General features: G+C 39.5%; 1 protein-coding gene across 3 annotated transcripts; it reads left to right on the forward strand.

Moving 5' to 3' along the window:
• Window positions 1-426: 426 nt before the first annotated feature.
• Window positions 427-21,093, forward strand: st14 (ST14 transmembrane serine protease matriptase). 3 transcript variants are annotated; one of them, XM_068324636.1, is made up of 19 exons: window positions 427-668; window positions 7,391-7,544; window positions 8,264-8,424; window positions 9,360-9,430; window positions 9,677-9,849; window positions 10,476-10,511; window positions 10,988-11,216; window positions 12,459-12,598; window positions 12,863-12,966; window positions 13,349-13,458; window positions 13,818-13,948; window positions 14,403-14,507; window positions 15,156-15,263; window positions 15,435-15,548; window positions 16,038-16,157; window positions 16,630-16,810; window positions 17,771-18,039; window positions 18,590-18,726; window positions 18,852-21,093. In XM_068324636.1, the coding sequence occupies exons 1-19, from the start codon at window positions 642-644 to the stop codon at window positions 19,011-19,013; spliced, it is 2,532 nt and encodes an 843-aa protein (XP_068180737.1). In that variant the 5' UTR covers window positions 427-641; the 3' UTR covers window positions 19,014-21,093. The 3 variants fall into 3 exon arrangements, with proteins under 3 accessions (XP_068180737.1, XP_068180738.1, XP_068180739.1); XM_068324637.1 differs by having other exon boundaries at window positions 10,991-11,216; XM_068324638.1 differs by having other exon boundaries at window positions 8,270-8,424.
• The last annotated feature ends 413 nt before the right edge of the window (window positions 21,094-21,506 follow it).

Below are 21,506 nucleotides of genomic sequence, written 5' to 3' on the forward strand. Positions count from 1 at the left end.
ACACACACACACACACACACGCACGCACGCACGCACGCACGCACGCACGCACGCACGCACGCACGCACGCACGCACGCACACACAATCAAAACTGAAATATGCCTGGTATGCATTTTGAAATTAAAATTTAATTTTAAGGTTTTTGTTAAGATTTATTTTCAAGGTTTTTGTTAAGATTTATTTTGAAGATTTTTGCTCGAACCTCCTCAAATGCAGGAGAGAGACCGTGGAGTGGAAACCGGAAGCCCGTCCCGGCGGGTGAACCGTTCTCCTCGCACCATTTTCACGTCTGACTGTTTTTTCAGGTTGACTGAAGGTCAGCCGCGGGGGGCGTGGCTTTCACAACTGAAACTGCGGTTGAGGTGAGTCAGGTATTTAGGGCGGGGTTTCAGGTATTTGGGGCGTGGTCTCAATCGCAGGTGACCGTCTGGGGTGTGCGAGGAAGACGTTCAAGAAACTTTTAAATTCGGTTTAAATTCGTGTTAATACAAGAATTACGGACGTTTTCCGGACACCTGGAACATTACACCTCGTCTGTTTGTCGGTACTTGGAGCGAAGGACTTGTCATTTGCTCACCTTGTTGGTAGCAGGACACAAGGGGGAAGTTGTTTGTTGCGCTTCAGGTGGAGCTTTTGAAGGATGCAATCCGCCAGATATGAATACGGCGTAAGTTTTTTTGAATGTCAGTCCTTCATGAAACCATAATTTGTGACTTTTCTTCTCACAGCCTGTCCGGGTCTCTGCTCCTCGCCCTGGATCAACACTGATCCTGGAACGGGCGTTTCCTCCCTTGTTGTTGTTTGAATGAATGAGAGAAACTATAACCACTGGAGTAGTATTAGGTATTAGTAATATTAATATTAGTCTGATGGAAGATTCTTAGAGCTGTTTTTATTTCTGCAGTCAGAAACTATTGTAGATATTAACTGCAGCCAGTTGTGTCTCATTGAATTCCCACTAGCTCAAGTTGTGTACTTGTGTGTGTGCGTGTATGCTTTTACAACTAGCAACTATTTCCTGGTAAAAGATATTTATTTCATTTGAATAACAAAGGATAATACTCTTCAGTGTTTACAAGCTGCAACAGTTATTTTTAGTAATTTTCAGTCAACCAATTAGTCACATTAATGTTTTTAACATAACAAGTCATTGTTTTTACTTGCGAGATATTCTGCAGGCCTGGGGGTTAATAAGATGTAAATAATAACTCAGTTTTTCTAACCTATTAGGTCAAATTCTCCTGCTGCATCCACACATATATTACAAATAATCACACATATACACAAATGTCCTCAAAGTTTTAGTTGCTGCACTAGTGAGCCTCCCTTGAGGTGAATGATTTTCCAGTTAAGGATGTGGGTGGAAAATAGGGTCACGTGGCCAAAGTTGAACTTCACTCTGTGAATGAACTTAGTAATACTGTACTGTACTGTAGTTATCACGCCTTGGCCTGTGCTCCTAAAAGCTACAGTATTTACCACCTTCATTTGACCGCTTCAGTAAAGTGGTTCTCACCCTGGAGGGAATAAAGTGTACCAGATTGTGTATCGCTCATAATGTGAGCAAACAGTAACAAAGTTCTGGCAAAACAAACTATTTTTCCTCGATATTATGTGATATTAATGAGAAAAAACAGTGCCTGGATACATCTCTCAGCTTTTTTCTGACCTCATCTATTGAGGTATTCGACAAATGTCTTAACTTTCCATATGTAGAATGACACTCTGTGGAATGCAAGGCCATAATTTGTTACTTGATTTACTAGTTTTGAGTTGCTGTTGGAAGCCAAGTAGCTGTTTTCAAAGTTATATATGGTTATCATTGTGGATGTTAGATTCCTCACAGAGTTCTCTATAAAAATGTGCATTACAGTTTATTCCTTGAAAATTGACATTTCTATGTAGGATAAAATGTAATTAAATATTGTTTTCTATGGTAGACATGAGTTCTTGATGGAGGTTACCCTGTGAGTCATAAAATCGCTTTAGGACTGGCCAGATTCTAAATGGATATGCTGTTTGTTTTTTTGCTCTGATAAAAACATACAAATCTGTCATTAAATTCAAGTGTAGCTAAAAATCGAGAAACCACTTAAACAAGAATCTAATAATAGTCAACAAACAAATCCTGTATTCATTTAATCAATATCATGAGTATATCTCTATAAGCATCGATATTTGATTGTATGTTACAATGTCAGTCATAGGTGTTAATTAAAATGAAACTACCATGATTCTTGTAGTGCGTTCTCTGATAATGTGAAAATTCATTGTACGAGACCAGACACGGCAATTCAATTGAATTTGTTTAGCATGTATCGAAGACTGAGCAGTTCAGAGTGCTTTACAGGACACACGAATAAAATTTAAGCTGCACCACATATTCTAGATTCCCCTTTAAAAATATCCAGTGTAAAGAAGATGCATAGGAATCAAACAACTAAAATTGAGCTTTAAAATTAGTTTAAAAATGACATTACATGTCATTACAGGTTGAAGTGTGCAGTGTAAAAGTAGTCTTTAGTTTTGACTTAAACGTGGTCAGTCAGGGCTGGTCTAATATTATCTGGATGGTTATTCCAGGTCTGTGCTGCATGATAACAAAGCTGCTAAATCATGTTTTGTTTTACTTTATGGAAGGGCCAGTAGGCCAGTCCCAGATGTCCTGAGGGTCCCGGCTCATTTATTTCACGACCACATTAGAGATGTATTTCGATGCTACAACCCAAAAAGATTTATATACTAGAAGCAAGAAATTTAGATCAGCTGAATCACAGAGAGCAAGTGTAATGATTTTAGAGTTGGAGTTATGTGTCTTTCTTTCTTCCTCTCTTTTGTCAGTATAGTAGTGGCAACATTCTGAATATGTTAAAGTTGCTGGAAACCTTGTATTGAGATTAATTTATTGAGCTGTAATGACCATGAAAATTCAGATCCAAGTCCAGGTTAAAACCAAAGATTACTTACTTGACTTTTGGTTATAAGAGAGATGAATTAAAAGTGAGAAGCAACACTTGCTCTCTCATTTATGTTGGCAGGCTCCCTTATAATCTGGAGAAAACGCAGTTTAATCATGTTATTGATTTGTTCAGTTCTTGGCCTTTGATGGACCAAGATGTCAAAGAAAACAGGTTTAAATTTCAAAAAAGACCATTTTATTTCCCTAAAAAAGATTTAAAGATCAACAGAATGAAAAGTGAACAACAAAGAATTCAACAAATATTGATTGTAGGGAAACTAAACCTTTTCATGATGGCTGTGGCCTTCACTGTGTCCCAGAGATTCAATCATATGTATACTCACCTGTCTTTCATAATCATGGTGAGTTGCTTAATTCTATTGCAGGATTTGGTTGCATGAAAGATTCAGAAATTGACCAAAGTGGACACCTGTGGAACTGCAGATATCCTGGCTATTGGTTCTGACACCCAATTACCAACTGGGACAAAAGTCCAAAAGTCACATTTCCACTGCGTAGTACTGTCTCTAGATTAGACCCTTCTCGCCATGGTGTCTGCTACTTTTCTGCTGGTATTTGTCCATTGTGGTATAGTGCCGCTTTAGGTCAGATGAGCGCCCCATGGAACTGCCACTCTGTAGTTTTCAGAGTGACACACCAGACCTCTTGTTGTGGCCGTAATAGAAAAGATAAACAAACTTTGAGCAAAGTCTCGGCTGTTTGAGCATCTTGGCCTTTGATTTGTGCTATGCAGGATGCGTGCCAGGCATTGACCAATCAGGGGTCTGTAACATTTCAGGAGACCTTTTACTCCCTGCTTGGTTCACCCAGAACCACAACCAAGGTCGTACTAAAAAAAGAAAACCTGATCCTTTTTTACCAACTGAAAACGCACAAAACAGAGTGAAGTTTTACTGAGTCAAGCTGGTGCTACACAGTGGAAATGGGGTTAAAATTCCTCCTGTCATGAGATCATTCAGGGATACATCCCGACTCATGCCCAGACTTTGCCCGACTCAGTGTTCAAGTAAATTTTATTTATCACCTTTTGAGAGTGCAGTTTCAGTGTCAAAATCTTGATTGAACGTTTTAATGGAATTTTTTTGCATTTTTAAAAAGATGCCAAGTTGTCGGTGAACAACCCTTTCAATAACTTGAACTTAAAATATTTAATTTAACATAGGCCAGTGGGTGGATTACAGTAGCATCAAGACTGCTCTTCTTTAGAAGAGACTTGAAACTGATGCTTCAAAACGTTGGACAGAATGTCAGACAGGATAGGTGTTGCTTAAAGTTAGTTGTTTATTTCAAGCTTATCAACATCAGCTAAATTAGGTCAATGATATTCCTTAACAGAAAAATCTGACAACGCATTTAATTCCTAGTGTTTTAAAGAAAGCTTATTACATCCTGCTTCAAAGCGATGATGTAATTGTCAGTGTTTGTGTGTTCGTCCGTCCGTCCATTCGTCTGTTAGTCCACCAAATATCTTCGCAACTGTTGCAGATAGACAGAAGAAACAAAAAGCACATTACTCGGGCAGCAAAGGGGATGAAAATGAAATTATGACCTTGACCTTGAGAAAACTAGGTGCAAAGCTAGTGCTAGCAAAGCTAGAGAAAGCTAGTGCTTCGATCAATAACAATAGATCAGAGCACTAGCTTTGATCTTTGACCTATGCAAATAGGTCAGGGTTAAATTTTGATTTCGGGGGTGTCGCGGGATGTTGCAGTCTGTGACTGCATTGGTTCCTGTTTACAAATGTATGCATATTTGGAAAAACAAAAACGTAGGTCTTTTTTTCCTCTTTTGGGAGCTGGACAAAATCTGATGTTGCCTCAGGCAGTATCACTTGAGACAACATCAGTTGACAATGAAAACTACTGTTTAAAGAAAAATATCTGAATTTTGTGAGGTTATTTTTCTGTGGAAGACTTTACTGTATGTCAGTAGCATTTTTCCATCTCTACTAAAAGCTCGAGGCTAGTGCCAACAAAAATCATTTACCTTGTGCTTAAGTAAATTTTAGATTCTTGAGTCTTTTAATTTTTTAATTTTTTTTTTACTAAATTCTTATTGTTACTACACTTCTGAAGGAAATATTGTGATTTTACTCCTCTACATTTGCATGATGCTGCAGTTTTTTCAGATTCTATCGTGGAGAAAAACGTGTTTCCAAATTTGGTTAAACTGAGTTACAATTTCTTTGACATGCAGAATGAATATAAAACCCCTTGTCAGTTAGTTGAAAAAAAATTACTGTCAAAGTTGACTTGGATACTTTATAATTGCAAAAAGTAGTTAATATCTTCAGCTGTAAATTGTGGCATGAAAATAAATATACCATCAATATTAATTAAAAATTCATACTAGTTAGTACTAGAATAGATTGTTTTTGTCAGTTATATCAGAAAGTGAAAATTGGGCGTTCTGTATTCAGGATTTATTAGATGCAAACTAAAATGTTTCGAGGGGTTAGACAGTGGTGTAGTAGAGATGGAGCTTTACTGCAAGAAGGTTCTGGATTCAGATCTCTCTGGGACATGTAGTATATGTGTGTTGGTGACTGGTACATTTCTATAGGCATGAATGAGAGTCTGATTGTTTGGTTGTCTTTCATGTGGTTCTGTGCTAAAGTGAGAGCTTGTCCACACCCTCATCTGATGCCACTTAGGATAAACAGGAAAAGAGGATCACGAGGAATAATGCTGACTTCACATTTGTCCAGAAGAAAAAAAATAATCTGGAAAGCTGTATAAACTGAGAATAAGGCAGAATGTTATCATTTTGAGAGAAATGTCTTAAACGGGACATTGATAATATAATTACATGAGGAATCAAAATTTTGCAGTTAGGTAAACCTAAATGATGGCGTTAGGCACTGGGGTGTAGGTATTGCTAAGTCAGGAACATTGTACTACATTCTGTACCTGCTGATGGTCTTGACTGAGGAAAAATAAGCTGTTTCAAGGTAGGACCAGCAGCAGCTCTGTTTCCAGGTTACCCTCTTTTTTTTCTTGAACTACACTTACTGTTATCAACGTGTTTTTCCTCTTGTCAAGCAGGTTTGACTGCTCAGAAAATCCCTGTTATTTGTGAATTCAGTATCATGGCACACTCAAGTGTTAACCGGCAGTCTCAATTGTGTAACCTACAGCCCAGATTGTTTTCTTGTAGTTTGTATCTGCAGGTTGATTTTCAAAATTGGAAGACGGTCAGATAGATGACACTACCTCTCAAAATGATAAGAGCTGAGTACTCTGAGCTTTAAAAAAAAGGCTGGATTGTTCAAACACTTGATGGTGTCTCTTTAAGAGATAGAATGGGAAATCTAAAGTGAAGCATGGGATATGATGGAGCATCTAATGATTTTATTAGGCTGTGATCAGAGCGACTGAGACCCTTGGGCGCTTGCTGACCCCATCTCTAATTATTTTGCTCATTCTAGCCCATGACTGCTGTTAGAGATTACAATTAGGAGGCATGTGGAAGCCCAGGCCGGGTAAGAATAAGGTTTAATTGCCATGAGTTATCATCTAGACTCATGTAATTGAGCCCCCATCTTAGGGGGCAGCACATCTGACAAATTGATTTAATACCGAAGCGATTCTCTGTCCCTAATGGCACTTGGGCCTCTTCACTGATTGGCTGCAGGATCTGAATTCATTGTGTGTTGATTACTAACTGGCCTGAAATCTTTGTTACAGCCTGCCCATTTGAAAGCACTAAAAAACAGACACACACATTCAGTGTCAACAGACAGGCACAGGGTCCATTTCATGGTCGCTGCGAGGTTTACCTCACAATCATTTTAATACGATAGTGCACGACTGTCACATTTACTAAACAGGTTGAGCTAGTTTTGCAGAGGTCTTGTATGCATGTCGCCTGTTTCAACTTGTCACTCTTTGATCACAGTTTCAGGCTTTTCACCCAGTTTCAGCCTTCTATTAGTCATTTATAACAGAGATCAGTTTCATAGTTTCTATTTTTCTATTCCTCAAATATGAATCTCTCAACTTGAACTTGAATCATTGGAAAAAACATATTTTCAGTCAGCATTTCTGTGTGAATGCTCTGGGGGACCTTGTCTGCTTTTAAAGAAGACTTTTGCATGCGGCTGATATAATTTTCTCATTTAAAACTTATTTCTTTTACTAACCAACTTTGTGTAGAATAAAGAGAATAAATGTCCGTATGTAGTTACAAAAATCTACTGCTGATGACCCAATCTAGGATAATTTGGTGTTCTAATTTAAGTTGTTTGCTGCGATTGATCATTTTAATGCAGTGCACCTTGCAGGAAACCTTTACCCCCTGTTTCTATTTCTATAGTAAAGAACTAAATGTTATCTTCCAGAACTGTTATCATTCAGAATGAAATATATAATTATGGAACATAAACTGAATGTGATTTTCTCTTTTCCTAGCGTCAGGGCCGTAATACCAATCATGAGCGGATTGATTTCTTAACCAACAAAGAGAAGGCCACATCGAAACGGAAGACCGGGATCGTGATTGGTGTTGTTGTGGGGATTCTCATCCTCTTGGCTGTTGCAGCATTCCTCATTTGGCTGTTTGTATGTGAGTGTATTTGAGAACATTATTACAATGCATGCTCCAGGGAAAAGTGACTTGAAGTATGGTGTTGGCATTTCTGGGTAAGCTCAAAACCGTTTGGGACTATCAAAAATAGGGATAAAGTCCCAAAAGGTAGCACATCTAAAAATTAATCAAGGGAGGACAAAGTACTCACATTTCCACTTTTTTTTATTTTGGTGTGTGCCAAAATTAATTATTTGGTCTAGCACTCTATAGTAAAAACACATAGTTGATGTGCAACCGCTTTTTTTCTTATCTAGCAACCGTTTGGGACTGTTTGTGCATCTTTGTATGTAATAAAATGTTCTTTATAGAATTAAATCAAACCATAGATCAGATGACCTCCACTAGTAATTAATCATCCAGCTTTGATATGAGTGTGATGGTAGCTTCTTTGTAATTTACCACTAAAGTCTGCCTGTTTGACAGCTCAGGCTGTCGACTTTATAAGTACTGCAAAGTAGACAAATGTCACAGTCCATGACACAATTTTCTTGTCATATTTTAACATTTATCTGATAAAAAGGCCTCTAAAGTCCTGATAAACAGCGTCTTGATTCAACTGGCTGTTATAATTGCTTGATGAGCCAGACTGTCTGTTTGGGATGAGATCACACTGTTTTGAAATATTGCTCATAGGCCTTTTTTGAACAAGTCTCCTCTTCATCAAACAGTTGGCTCATCTGCCTCTTTCTTCCAAGTTAAAGATGCTGATCCAGAAGGCACACTTAGTGAGAAGAAGACCCCATCAACACCGGTCTTCAGTGGACACATGAAGTTGACTGGCGTATCGTATGACCAAAAGCTGGAGAATACAGAGAGCAAGGAATTCAGAGATTTGGCAGGAAAACTGGAGGAGATTGTGAGTCTGACATGCAGCAACATGACTTTCCCTCTTCCCTCTGTCATTTTTGGCTCCTTTCTCTTGGTTGAGGATGTTGTTTGACATTATATGCAAAAATCTCTTTAAATTTTTTTTTTCTCTCAATCCACATAATTAGCAATATCTTCAGCAGCATCTTTTTTTTTTTTTTTACTGGAGGCTGCAACCCCCTCCTCCTCCCAAAACAGAGTCCCACTGGGGAATAGGGTCACATATACAGTAGGTTAGTGTTTGAACAGCAGGTACAAATTGTAGAGCTCAGTCTAGTCAGCAGAGCTGTGCTCAGACTGAATGGAGGCCAATGCTATGTTTTTACCAGACTATTTACTCTGCTGCTCTAGCACCATATGTCTGTGAGGTCCTTGATAATGCTTTTATTTTATCTGCTTTGTGTTTCCTGGATGAATAGATTTAACACAATGACAATGAGTTCATATATTAGGTAACTTTATGCATGGCTATTTTGGGATGAGTCCTGATAACTGACCACTTATTTCCTGTGACTAATCATTTTCCTCCCTTATCATGTCAGTTTTTTTCTCTGCTTTCAACCAAAATTCCTCTGCATCACTGTCTTTTTCCCCATGTTCCTTTTTTTTTTTTTGATAGCATGCACTTTCTCTTGAGTTCAATAACAATGTGAATGCATGACATTCAGTTGTAGCCTGTATTTAAGAACTCTAAGCATGACTGCAGTATTGTCTGGGATAGTTTGTATCTCACTAGAGCTGAAGGCAAGACAGTTAATTGAGAATGCTATTGTAGCGAGCTTTTCATGGATGACAGTTTTTATGTTAACATGGTAATTTGTACTTTCTGAATTTTTTTCTTTAGGGGGGCAAGTGGAAATCGTGTTCATTTTCTTTTCAGTGGGGAAAAAAAATATTACATGGATTTTTTTTCTGTCTTCACAGCTTGGAAGAAACTTAAAAAATGATGAATTCCTTACAAGATACTACACTAAGTGTGTTGTCACTGCATTCAGGTATTTCTATAATCCACACTCACTGCTGTGTATTCAAGTTCTATATGTACCATTACACTGAAGTAAATTGTGAAGTTCACTGATAAGTAAAGGAATCGACCAAATTGGCCAACGCCTGGGGCCACTACTAGAACTGTCTTTTGCAGTGTAGAGGAACTGAAATCTTACTCTTACAACTAATCTTTTCTTCTACTGAACTTGAACTTGTCCTCTTGCTGACTGCCCTCTCGTTTCTGCTTGCACCAGTGAAGGTGTGCTGGCTTATTACTGGTGCCAGTTTGATGTTCCACCTACAGACTTGGAGGTCTTGCCGGAGATGTCAGAAGAGCGGGTGTTGGAGACATTGGAGAACGGCATTAAGGCAACACGCAGCGTGTCAAGTCAAAAAGATATCCAAATTACTGAAATCACTCTCTCAGGTGGGTTACCACCTGTGTTGGCAGGTGTGGGGGGGCTGACCTCATATGATGACATTTAAAAATCAGAGACAGTAATGTGAACACAGATCTGAATATTTCATTGTCATCTCCTATTAACACTGATATTTGTAGTATGGGAGCACAGTGAGCTGTGCTGATAAGATAACAGATATGCCAGACCTTTCTGCTCGTGTTGCATCTGAGATTGCACATTTTATGCTGTTGGGCTCATCTAATGCTATTAGCAAGGCCCTGGCCCGTCTTGAAGCAGTCATTTTTCTTCCGTCTGTCTTTTCAGCATTCACATTACATTTGTCCACGTCCTAGCCACCAGCCAAGCGTTTGCCCCTTTGACTGAGTGGTTTCAGTCCTCTTTAACATGATTCTGTTGGCATGATTTGACGTGACTGATGTATATGTTGGCAATGTAGAGCAAGGTGAGATGGAACAGAGAGCAACACACCATCACCGGTCGCTTTTTAACTGCAGGGAAATGAAACAGAAAATGTGCAGCGTAAATGTTTTAGACTCGTGCCTCAATTTCCATCAGCATCCCAATGTTACTAATCCATTCTTACTTTTCCCATTTCTCTGCTATACCCCCCCCCCCCATTCTCCATCTCCAGCCACAGATCCTCGCATGGCCAGGAACCCCACAGCCCGTGAGTACAACGTGTTCAATTTCAGTCACTTGCCGTTGTAATTTTCCAGCTGGCTAGATGCTCACATCTACACGTGCTGCTCTGGTCAGGAAGCCTATCAAGCCTGTGTGTGTGTCTCATTGTGTGTGTGTGTGTGTGTGTGTGTGTGTGTGTGTGTGTGTGTGTGTGTCACTGTGTCTGACACTTTGACACTCTAGTGATTATACACTTGAGAGGACTACACCGCTGTGCTATCCTTAGGTTAATTGTCCTCTAAATACATCTGTAGCTATAATGATGGACAAACGTACATTGCAGTCAAATGTGTTACGTATTTGTGTTATTGCTTCTATTCCTTCACAATTGGAACATGTAATGATTACCATCAGTATTTGTAAGAAAATGAAATGTAGGTACCAAACCTGACAATTATTAGTATTGTGTGTGTGTGTGTGTGTGTGTTTACTGTATGACAAAACCAATGCTGTCGTTCCCAGAAGAGTGTTTCTACCGTCTGGAGGCAGAAGGAACGCCAAAGAAATTTGTGTCACCAGGGTATCCCAGAGGTTACCCACCCAAGTCTAGGTGTCAGTGGCAAATCCGAACTGCAGAGAACAACGCCATATCTGTCACTTTCCCATTCTTCCACATTGAGGACGACTGCTCTGATGACTTTGTCTCCATCTTTGACTCCTTGAGTCCAGATGATTCTCAGGCCATCACAGAGTAAGTCATGAGGTTGTGAAAGGTATTTTTCCATGTCTTGAAGTGATTTCTTACAATGGAATGTTCTAAACTCTTGTGTCTGTATATAAAATATATAGTGTGTATATATATATGAGTGTGGTCTTTACCTGCTGGAATTGGTTTTTACCATTAAGCTATATACACTCTGTATTATCACACCCCCCAGGAGGAATTTATTTGAATTAAATTTAGTAATTTTACTGTACATACAGCACAACCTGCAGTCCATCAAATTACACAATTTTACAGAAAACATATTCTTATCTTGCCTTGGACATTGGTACAGGGGTTGTTTGATGGGACTCAAGCATAACATTTGTCTCATTTCCTGTCAGTGATCAGAGAGAGGGGAGATAAAGGTGTACACATTACTGAAGGGCAACTATCAGAAACCACTTTGTATTTGAGTGAAAAGTTGCAGGGGGATTTTGGAGTTAACACTGTTTTTGATGTGGGTGAAAAAAATGTTCCACTTGATTTATTTCACTGGGTTTGTGATCACAACTTTTCTTTAGCCTTGAAGCCTTTAGCACTGCATGTCGCATTTCATTGTTAACTTTGTGAGACCTAAGTGAGATTGCGTTGGCTCAAAAAGACCTCTCCTTTCAAATTTGTCATGGGTGCCAAACTGAGTCTGTCAACCCCACTGTGTGTAATTGCATTTTGACTATGGGGAGGGCTATGTATCTGAGATTGTACAGGCTCCTGAATGCAACACCAATTGTAGCTGCAGGCTATTTCAAGCTAAGGAATCATTGCCAAACAAATATGCATTACCAAGCGATTCATAAAATTTGTATAACATTATTGAGCAATCAGCTTTATCCAAGGTGACACAGGTTTTATGTGAGCCATAATATAGTATTCTATACAGCATTATTCTACTAGATGTGAAAGTATTGTGCAACGTTTCACTAATATACCTAATGTTTGACTTTTAAAACTCCACCTAAGCAATTTCTATCTAGAGCTGGCAGATCTCTTCTTATTTATCTCCTTCTGTACCACACTTCATATATCTATTGATTTCTTTTCAAGAATTTAAAACTTTGTGCTGAATTGATGTTTTACTGCTTAATGACTAAAAAGAATTGAAATTTGTATTCAGCTGAATTAAATGCATCCGACATTAAACTTATGACTCACTGTTGCTATTCTTCATCAACTACAATCTGCTGCTTTTTTCATCATTTTCTAATCACGCTTGATCTTCTCACGCAGGAAGTGCGGTCAGAGGCCGCCTTCCAATCCGCTGGGGGTGGTGTCATCCGGCAACATTATGCTGATTAACTTCATCACAGACAGTGTCGTTCAGAGGCCTGGCTTTGAGGCAGAGTACGTTTCCATACCCATGTCTAAAGGTAATGATGACATTCACAGCACTTACACATCCACTGTGTAGGATTTAGTCAATTCTAGCAGCAGTAAATTTAGCGGATTTCAATCAACTGAGTACAATTTGCTTCGCCTCATTAAGCATGAACCTCTTTTCCAATTAAAACATGAGTAATGAAACATCATCCATTTTCCAGCTGTGTTCTGCACTAGAACTACATTTCATTAATTCTGTTTATACTCATTCCGTGTGTATATACGAAGCCACATATGTACCTAAATGATTTCAGTTAAAACCTGTGGTGGCGTCCTCACTCAAAGCGAAGGAGTCTTCACATCCCCACTTCACCCCAGCTTCTACCCTCCTGCTGTGGATTGCAAGTGGACCATCAGGGTTTGTAACACTACTGCTCTTACTCCTCTACCTTAAAACCCCTCTACCCACCTCCTCTTTCTCTTCCTCCATCGTCTGCTTGCCACGAGAGAAATGCTGAGGCAGCGCTGTAGAAGCCAAGCCGTTCAGTACCTCTTCTATCTTCATCTGTCAGTCTGCTGTTTTTGCTGCAGCTCGAGCTGAGCTGCAGTGTTTTGTGTGCTGGTTCTGTTAGCTGATGTGAAGGCCCTTGGAATGTGTCCGAGTACACATTTCTTTGTGCACCCACGACCTGTGTGGCATGTTGCAACTTGCCTGCTTACATTTTAAATGTGACACATGTCCTTGTGTTTGGGTGGAGGAGTGACATGTATGGTGGATAACCACCTCCTCTGTGCTGTAGGCCCCTCCTGGAAAGAAGGTTCGTGTGAAGTTCAACATGTTTCGGATGAAAGAGCCTGGGGTGGACATCAGTGTGTGTCACAAAGACTATGTGATGGTTATGGATACCAAGTAAGATATGAGATATATACAAAATTATACCTTTGAACACTCATCACAAACGTCCGTCCTAGTCAAACATCCTGGTCAAACTTTAAACCTTTAATGTATTGACACTATTTTCATTTGTACCAATATTCACATTTTAGGTTTCCTTGGTTTCAGTTTTGTCTTCAAGAGATTAATATGATGTCACTGAACAGTCGTTGCATGGAAAACTTGTCTGTTACAGTTATCGATAAAGTGATGTAATTTTTAAAATCTTTTTTTATTGCTTTACAGTTACTTTATTGAGTTCATTCATATCATAAATGCTACGATAACAGAAGTTGAAGTTGAAGTTGTAATAAATAAAATTTTTTCTATACCAGGTATTGTGGAGAAATGTCCTCCTTGGCGCTGACCAGTACTAGCAATGTCCTTGAAGTGACTTTTCACTCTGATGAGTCCTATGCTGATAAAGGCTTCAGTGCTGTGTACAGCGCCTTCGATCCTTCAAACCGTGAGTTTTAAAGTCTTCAACCTGTATTTACTCTGCTTTTTACGAGATGGATAAATGTGTCAACGTGACTTTGACACTCACAGCTTACCGTGAGACAGGAGTACCGTGGTATAGTCGGAGAAACTATGAGACAGGAGCTGACTGACAGACAAATAGAGCCACTAAGTGGCAGTCTCAGAAACAGTGGCAGTGAAACTCAAGAGCTAGACTAATCACCAGAGAGTGTTTATTGGGTCCATTTTATTTGCCACTGTCTGTCAGAAGCACTCTATTTTCAAAACCGCCCACTCTTTATGATACCTCCCAGTTTGACTAAAATGGATTTGTAATCGCTCCGATCAACAGGGACAAGCATTGGCAGTATGATGGATGCTGCAAACATACATTGTCACTCCCTCTCTTTTGCCTCGTCATCATTGTCTACTTCACTTCTCTTCTTTGCTCCCTCCTTCAGCTTGCCCCAAAAGTTTTGCCTGTAGATCTGGCATCTGCATTTCGAATGATCTCAAGTGTGATGGCTGGAACGACTGCGGGGACATGAGTGACGAGATGAAATGTCGTGAGTTGCCCTCCACCAAGACATACTTTTTCTGTCTTTCCCCCTCTTCTTTGTGTCCTATCCTTGTCTCTAGTACTTTAAGGCATTTGCTCGACATTTTAGAAAATACTCTTACGCTACTATTCGACAAGAGGTGGATATGAAGATCAATACAACTCTGATGACTGCACATTAAATCTAAGACTGGAGCCAAAAGAAGCCAGTTGGCTTAGCATAAAGAAGAGATAGGGGGAAATATGAAGACTGTTTCCAAGGCTGGTAGTGGATAATTGCACATAAAAACATGAAAATAAAAGCCCAAACTCATAAAACACAATTTTTCTGTATGAATTTATGAAATGACCGAATATGTTAATCTGTGACTTTTACAAAACTGAATTGGATACTGATACCTCCTGCCCGAGCCGGTCTGGCTATATCCAGTCCTCACGTTAAGCTAAGCTGACTTTTCATTGGTTGATGCCTCATATTCATCAACTAACATGAAACTAGCATCATTCTGATCTATATTTCCCAAAATAGTTAAACTGTTTTAGTAATCCAGACATTCATTTTTGTGATTATTATCTTTCAATGTACCAAGAGGCAGTACATGAGTTGTGATGTTGTTCTGTTGTATTGTTTAACACGTCATTACAAAACCCCCAGGGTGTGAGAAGGACCAGTTTTCCTGTTCCAATGGCTTGTGCAAGCCAAAACTGTGGGTGTGTGATCGCGTCAATGACTGTGGCGATGGGAGCGATGAGGAACAATGCAGTAAGTAGTTCAAGAGGCACAAACACAATAATGCTGTGTTTAATACAAAAAATTAGACATCTGATTCTAAGGCTATGGCCACTGACTTCTGGCATGTGTGTAGCAATTTTTTGATTGTTTTAACCTTAATTCTTTTATTATTTCTTCATTAACTTCTTTCTCTGGCCCCAGGTTGTGAGGAAAATGAGTGGCGCTGTGGTGATGGAATGTGTTTGCCTCAGGATGTGGTGTGTGACGAGAAAAAGGACTGTGAGGATGGAAGTGATGAGGCCTCTTGTAAATCGTGTAAGTGGTGCATTTATACCCTATGCAGCTTGTGCTCCATTTGAAAGAAAAATTCTGTCATGATTTGTAAATGTATTACATAATTACACAATGAATGAACTTCTATCTCGTCACACACTCATTAATTTGTTAATTTCTGTGAGATGCTTCACAAAAATTAAAAAAATTTCTCTTCATTAAATTCAACAATTTTATTTGGTTCTTCACTTTCAGTTGCGATTCTAAGTATACCTGTGGTCACGACTACTACGGGCACAACCCGTTCAATGTTCACCTCTGTGAATAAAGAGGCATATTGGACCTCAACCCTAATCAATATCCAGAATCAATGCCATTTGCTCCTCAATCACTTTTCACTGTGCACTTACGGCTCACTTTGAAGCCTCTGATTGCCTAGTATTTTACTAACAAAGGTTAGTAATGCTCAAGTGCTTTGAATTAAATTAGGGCTGTGTTTTGATTTTGAGAGCCATCTCCATGCCGTTGTAGCCCCAGGAATCTGCTCTGACTTCAGCTTCAAGTGTAAGAACAGCGAATGTGTCAATAAGGTGAATGCCGAATGTGACCGGATCAACGACTGCTCCGATGGATCGGATGAGGCCGGCTGTGGTAAGAAAAATTAGTCAGAATGTAAAATCTTAAAAAACAGCCGAAAGTGATTCTTATCTCTTCAATGTCATCCAAGTAGATTATAAAATAGCTGGAGGAGCAGAATGCTGGAATGTCTGTTAGAAAAGAGCCTGAGGCCTTGACGGCTTTATTTATTTATTTCTTCTTTGAAACCAGCTCTTGTCATCTCTGAAGTTTTTGTTTTTTCCTTCATTTAAGCCTCGGGGCGTTTGTGTTTTTTCCCCTTTATGTTTTGATCAGCTAATATGTCAGCGTGCCTCATTACAATTCAAAGCGTTATCATGGCATTCACAGCCAAGGCCAGCATTATGATGGCACCGCTAATCTAATTCTCTGATATTTTATTTTGGGTTTTTTTCCACTCTGATCGATCATGTCAGTTTCACCAAATGTTTGCATTCAACTATCTAATGGCCCTCCTCTCTCATTATACTTTTTTCTTCAATGTCAGCTTGCGGCACCAGGCCCTATAAGCTGAATCGCATCGTGGGCGGGCAGAACGCTGAGTTGGGAGAGTGGCCCTGGCAGGTCAGCCTTCACTTCCTGACCTACGGACACGTTTGTGGCGCCTCAATCATAAGTGATCGGTGGCTGCTTTCGGCTGCCCACTGCTTTGTCACCAACAGCCCCGCGTGAGTCTCAGCTGGCACTCGTATGCATGCATTTATCAGGACTGTACTTTATGTGATATGTAACACATCGCCTCTGATTCCGTTTCTTTAATAAACTGTTATTGTTTTCCTTATATTTTATTATTCATCACATTATTTCACAATTTATTTTGACTTGCGCAAACTTTCACACACATTCTGCGTGTCTAACTGTACACAACAGAGGGCCATTTATATACAAATTGCAAAGGCTGAAAATTAGCCCCTGGTGATGTAGTTAAATTAGAATTACCTTGGGGTGGCTGAATTTACATCTCGCCCCTGAAAGCATGGCGTTGTATTCATCAGAGTGCCCTGTAGGTGGAGCACCAGCCTTGATTTTCGACCCAAACCTCATTTAACTGTTATTGGGCAGGAAATGTGGTCAGATTCACAACTAGTGTTCATAGTAGACATACAAAGTGCTTTTATTTAAATGGAAGAACTGTCTATTTATTTATTTATTTATTTATTTATTTACAGTGATGCAATCCAGTCAGGTATTTTCTAAATTAACAACTTCATTTGTTGCTTACTGTATAACAGTCAGATTGTCAGTGAGGACCTGGTTTGTGGTTAGTATATGAGCAGACACCCACACTCAACAAAAATTGTAAGCTTAGTGTACAATATTTTACAAAGCTGTTGTGTTCAATTGTGCTGTTGTGCTGTGTTCACTAACTGCATGCTCGCAGGCCCCTTTTGTGTTGTGTGTTTCAGGGGTCTGCATAAATATATACCTGTATGTAACACAAAGACATGTATACAGTAGAGTGAAAAAAGTTATTTCCCCGTTAAGGGGATTAATAAAGGTTGATCTTAATCTTCTTCTTCCTGTCATCTTACACATATGTTAGTGATATTGTATCTACAATCTCACCCCATTTGTGCATAAATATAACTTTTACCCCCATTATGGGATATATATATATGCTACTGCAGCAACCGCATTGCATCCAACTGGCAAACCTACAGTGGCATGCAGGACCAGTACAAGCCTGACGGTGTAGAGCAGCGCGCAGTGAAGAGAATCATCCCCCACCCAGATTACAACCAGATGACCTTTGACTATGACATTGCACTACTGGAGCTCAACAAGCCACTGGAGTTCACCAACACCATCCAACCAATCTGCCTACCGTCTTCCTCCCACATCTTCCCTGCAGGCATGTCCTGCTGGGTTACAGGCTGGGGCGCGCTCCGAGAAGGAGGTATGCAGGAGTTGGTGATTAGAACTAGAACTGCAGTCATGTTCTTTTATTTTTATCATAACTGATTACTGTATTCATTTTCAACATTCCCGCTATGCGTGACCCACTCTACAATTGTGCTTTTCCTTTTTTGCATATCCCACTCGCATCAAAATTAAAGCATCCCACTCCTCCCCCATCCTTCTCACAATTATCTATTCATCTCTGTCCTTCATGCTCCTCTCCCTGCATGCTCCCTTCTTCTCCCTTCATCTTGTTTTCACTTTATCCGATCTTCTTTCTTTCCTTTAATGTCCCTCCCATTTCTGTATCTCCCCCATCATGACATACTTCTTCCACTCCTCATCCTTCCCTCTATTTCCTCACCTTTTCCTAATCTGTTCTATTCCATTAAGTCTTCTTCCATATATCCGTATATCAAGACAGGCATTGGCTGTCCTGGGAAGCCTCTTAAACCTTCATCAACTAACACAAATCCAGTCCATTAACCCTTTTGTTGTTGGTGACAAACACAGATGGAGCACTGACCCCTTTTGTTTTTGCCTTGAAGGTCAAAAGGCACAGATACTACAGAAGGCTTCAGTGAAAGTGATCAATGATACAGTATGTAACGTAGTCACGGAGGGCCAAGTCACCTCCAGAATGCTCTGCAGTGGATTCCTGGCTGGAGGAGTTGATGCCTGCCAGGTGAGAGCATGCAACAAGCTCTCCATCCAAAGGAGTTGTTTGGATGGGTATTCACAACCATGCAATTATGTTTATGACACATCCCGACCCAATGTAATAACATTCCCCCTGACTGTTGTTGCTAGGGAGACTCTGGAGGCCCGCTGGTGTGTTTCGAGGAGAGTGGGAAGTGGTTTCAGGCTGGAATCGTAAGCTGGGGAGAGGGCTGTGCTCGTCGGGACAAGCCTGGTGTCTACACAAGAGTTACCAAACTGGTAAAATGGATCAAGCAGGAAACAGGAATTTGATGGTGTTACATGAAACGGAGAGGGGTGCAGGGAGGGAAACAAATGTCACATTGCTAAAAATATTGGAGATGGAACATTTGGTCTGATTCAGGACATGTCTCTCCAAGTCATTCATTTAGAGCAGACTGGACACTGTTGCCTGGGCCTAGTTACTTACATGAATAATTTAAAGCACTCCATTTGGTTACCAACACATTATTCCCAATATGACACATATACACATAGACCCCAGGAAGTTGTGTTTCAAAGAGTTTGTAAAGGTGTAAAACAGCACTGTGCCTTTTATCGGGTAAATTAATTTATAAATTTACCAGCATATTTCATTGGCGGATAGATCTTCAGTGTATGCATTGAAATATGAATATTCTTAGATCAATACATCTTACTGAGAATTATCTCTTTTTCCATGTTTTTATATAAAGTGTAGCTTTAGGCTATTTGTGGAATACAGTTAGGGTTGCATTTTACATTTGTTTGTGAGCATGATGTCCCTCTTTGACAAAGTAATTGTGCTTCAAGCTGGTCTACCTTGTATTTCTAAACAGGAGGTGACCCTTATCCCCACAAGCAGCAGCAAACGTTGCATTTGCCAGTGGACTCATGGTGCAGATAACTATAAATTATTTTATTTATCTGGTATCGTAGCAAAACATAACACCATTTTACAGTTATTTGCTGCAGAACACTGATACATCAATGCTGGCCATTTTCTAAAGCATTGCATAGGTTTTTGGACTGATTAAAGCATTTTTATCTACCCATCTGCCAGGGCGCCATTAGTCTCAGTTCTTATCAGCAAAGGGTAAACATCAACTTGTAGAGACATCTGCATTACCATGAGATGATAACCGAAGTTAAGAGAAAAAAACAATAGAACGGGAAAGAAATTATGCAGGGGCATTATCATATAACACTAAAATGAATTAAAACCAGTATCTGCCTTGAAAGTTGAAAATGTATTAATCAATCTCTGAAAGCCCCTTGTTTTGCCTTGGAAAATAGCCAGTGTTACACTCCGGAAAAAGGGGGATTACTTACTATCGTACTATTACTGTCTTTCGCCTTTTCTTAATTCATATCTTTTCTTTCCCTTAAGCTAATTGATATCTTGAATTAATATTTTCTTTAGCTAACCTCTTTCACCTGAAAGTGTTATGATGTTCCCTGTAAAAGATCAGCTTCTTATCTATTATCCACTATTACACCAGCATCTATGTGAATCGAACCAAGTAGTCTGTTGGTTAAAACATCATAGTGATTCTTGTTAGTGCTCACAGACCAAAGTTTTCTTCGTTTTAGTGGATGTTCTCCCCATGTTTTTCTGGATTCCCCCCAGTTACTACAGATTCTTCTCACTGTCCAAAAGACGATACAGGTGACTTGGCAATCCCAAATTGGTCTTTTATACATGGGTGGATGAATGTTCTTAACAGGGTTCAGTATTTGAATTATATATTTACAGATGCTTATTGCTGTTGCCAGTCTGTGAATTACTTACCGAAGTTTGATGTCAATAGTTATATCCTGTTGCATTTTTGCAACTGCTTTCTAGTTTAGCCTTTAGTTAAACTTGTAATGTTTGTTTGTTTTTTAATGGCACGCACCAGAGAGCCAGTAAACCATCGAGTTCTCACTAGCTGCCAGAGAAAGACAATGAGTTTCTAACCCAGTGAGAGAGTCCTCTCTCTGGTCTTGATTAACTTCTCAGTCAAAGATTTCACTGGATGGTTTCTTTTTAATCTGTCTTCCTTTATCCCCGACTTATCCTTGAAATGCTTTATCCTGGATAATTAAAGCTTTGCATAAGTACTATTTATTGAAGAGGAAAAATAGCTTTTAACAAAGTGTAAATGTTTGCCGTAGAGGGAAGAGGCTACAATTTCGAAAAGCAGTTTCATCAAATTTGTACATTGTGACTAATTCAGATGGTATACTTTTTAAAATTTATTTTGTGTGTATTTCTATGTTTTTATATAATTCAAGATAATAAAAAACATTCTTCATCTTATCCCTGAATACCCAATTGCACTACCTGTATTGTTTATGTCTGATGAGGTCTTGTTTTGTATTATGTAGTGCATAATAAATGTGTTTCTTGTGAGACCTTGTCCCTTTTCACAGTCGAATTGTAATGAGGATGTACTTCTCCTCCCTGTTGAGAGCAGCATGCCTACCAAGGGAATGGAGGTGATATGACAAACTCATTGACAAATACCCACCTTTGTCACAGCTCTATCCTATTACCCCGCAATATGGGCATGCTGACTTCAGGAGGTGGATACACATACAGTGGGAGTTCTACAATCTCATCTGTCTTCATTAAAAGGAGCGCACCACTGGGGGAATAGGAAAATCAACATAGACAGTGCTGCTAATTTATGTATTCATCATTGTTGCTACATGGAAAGCTTAGTTTGTCACTGTTTCCCATGCCCAATGAAGCAGCTCACGGGGCTGAACACTTAGGATTCATGGCAGCCAGTTGTTTATCGG

This window comes from Antennarius striatus, chromosome 9 (assembly GCF_040054535.1).
Source record: "Antennarius striatus isolate MH-2024 chromosome 9, ASM4005453v1, whole genome shotgun sequence".
Taxonomy (NCBI): Eukaryota; Metazoa; Chordata; class Actinopteri; order Lophiiformes; family Antennariidae; genus Antennarius; species Antennarius striatus.

Bases quoted from the DNA above. Each gene is read 5' to 3' on its own strand.
- st14 (XM_068324636.1), top strand. From the start codon at position 642: ATGCAATCCGCCAGATATGAATACGGC. The intron at 12,967-13,348 runs GTTTGTAACACT...TCTGTGCTGTAG, and splicing joins ATTGCAAGTGGACCATCAGG to GCCCCTCCTGGAAAGAAGGT. The intron at 14,508-15,155 runs GTGAGTTGCCCT...CAAAACCCCCAG, and splicing joins GAGTGACGAGATGAAATGTC to GGTGTGAGAAGGACCAGTTT.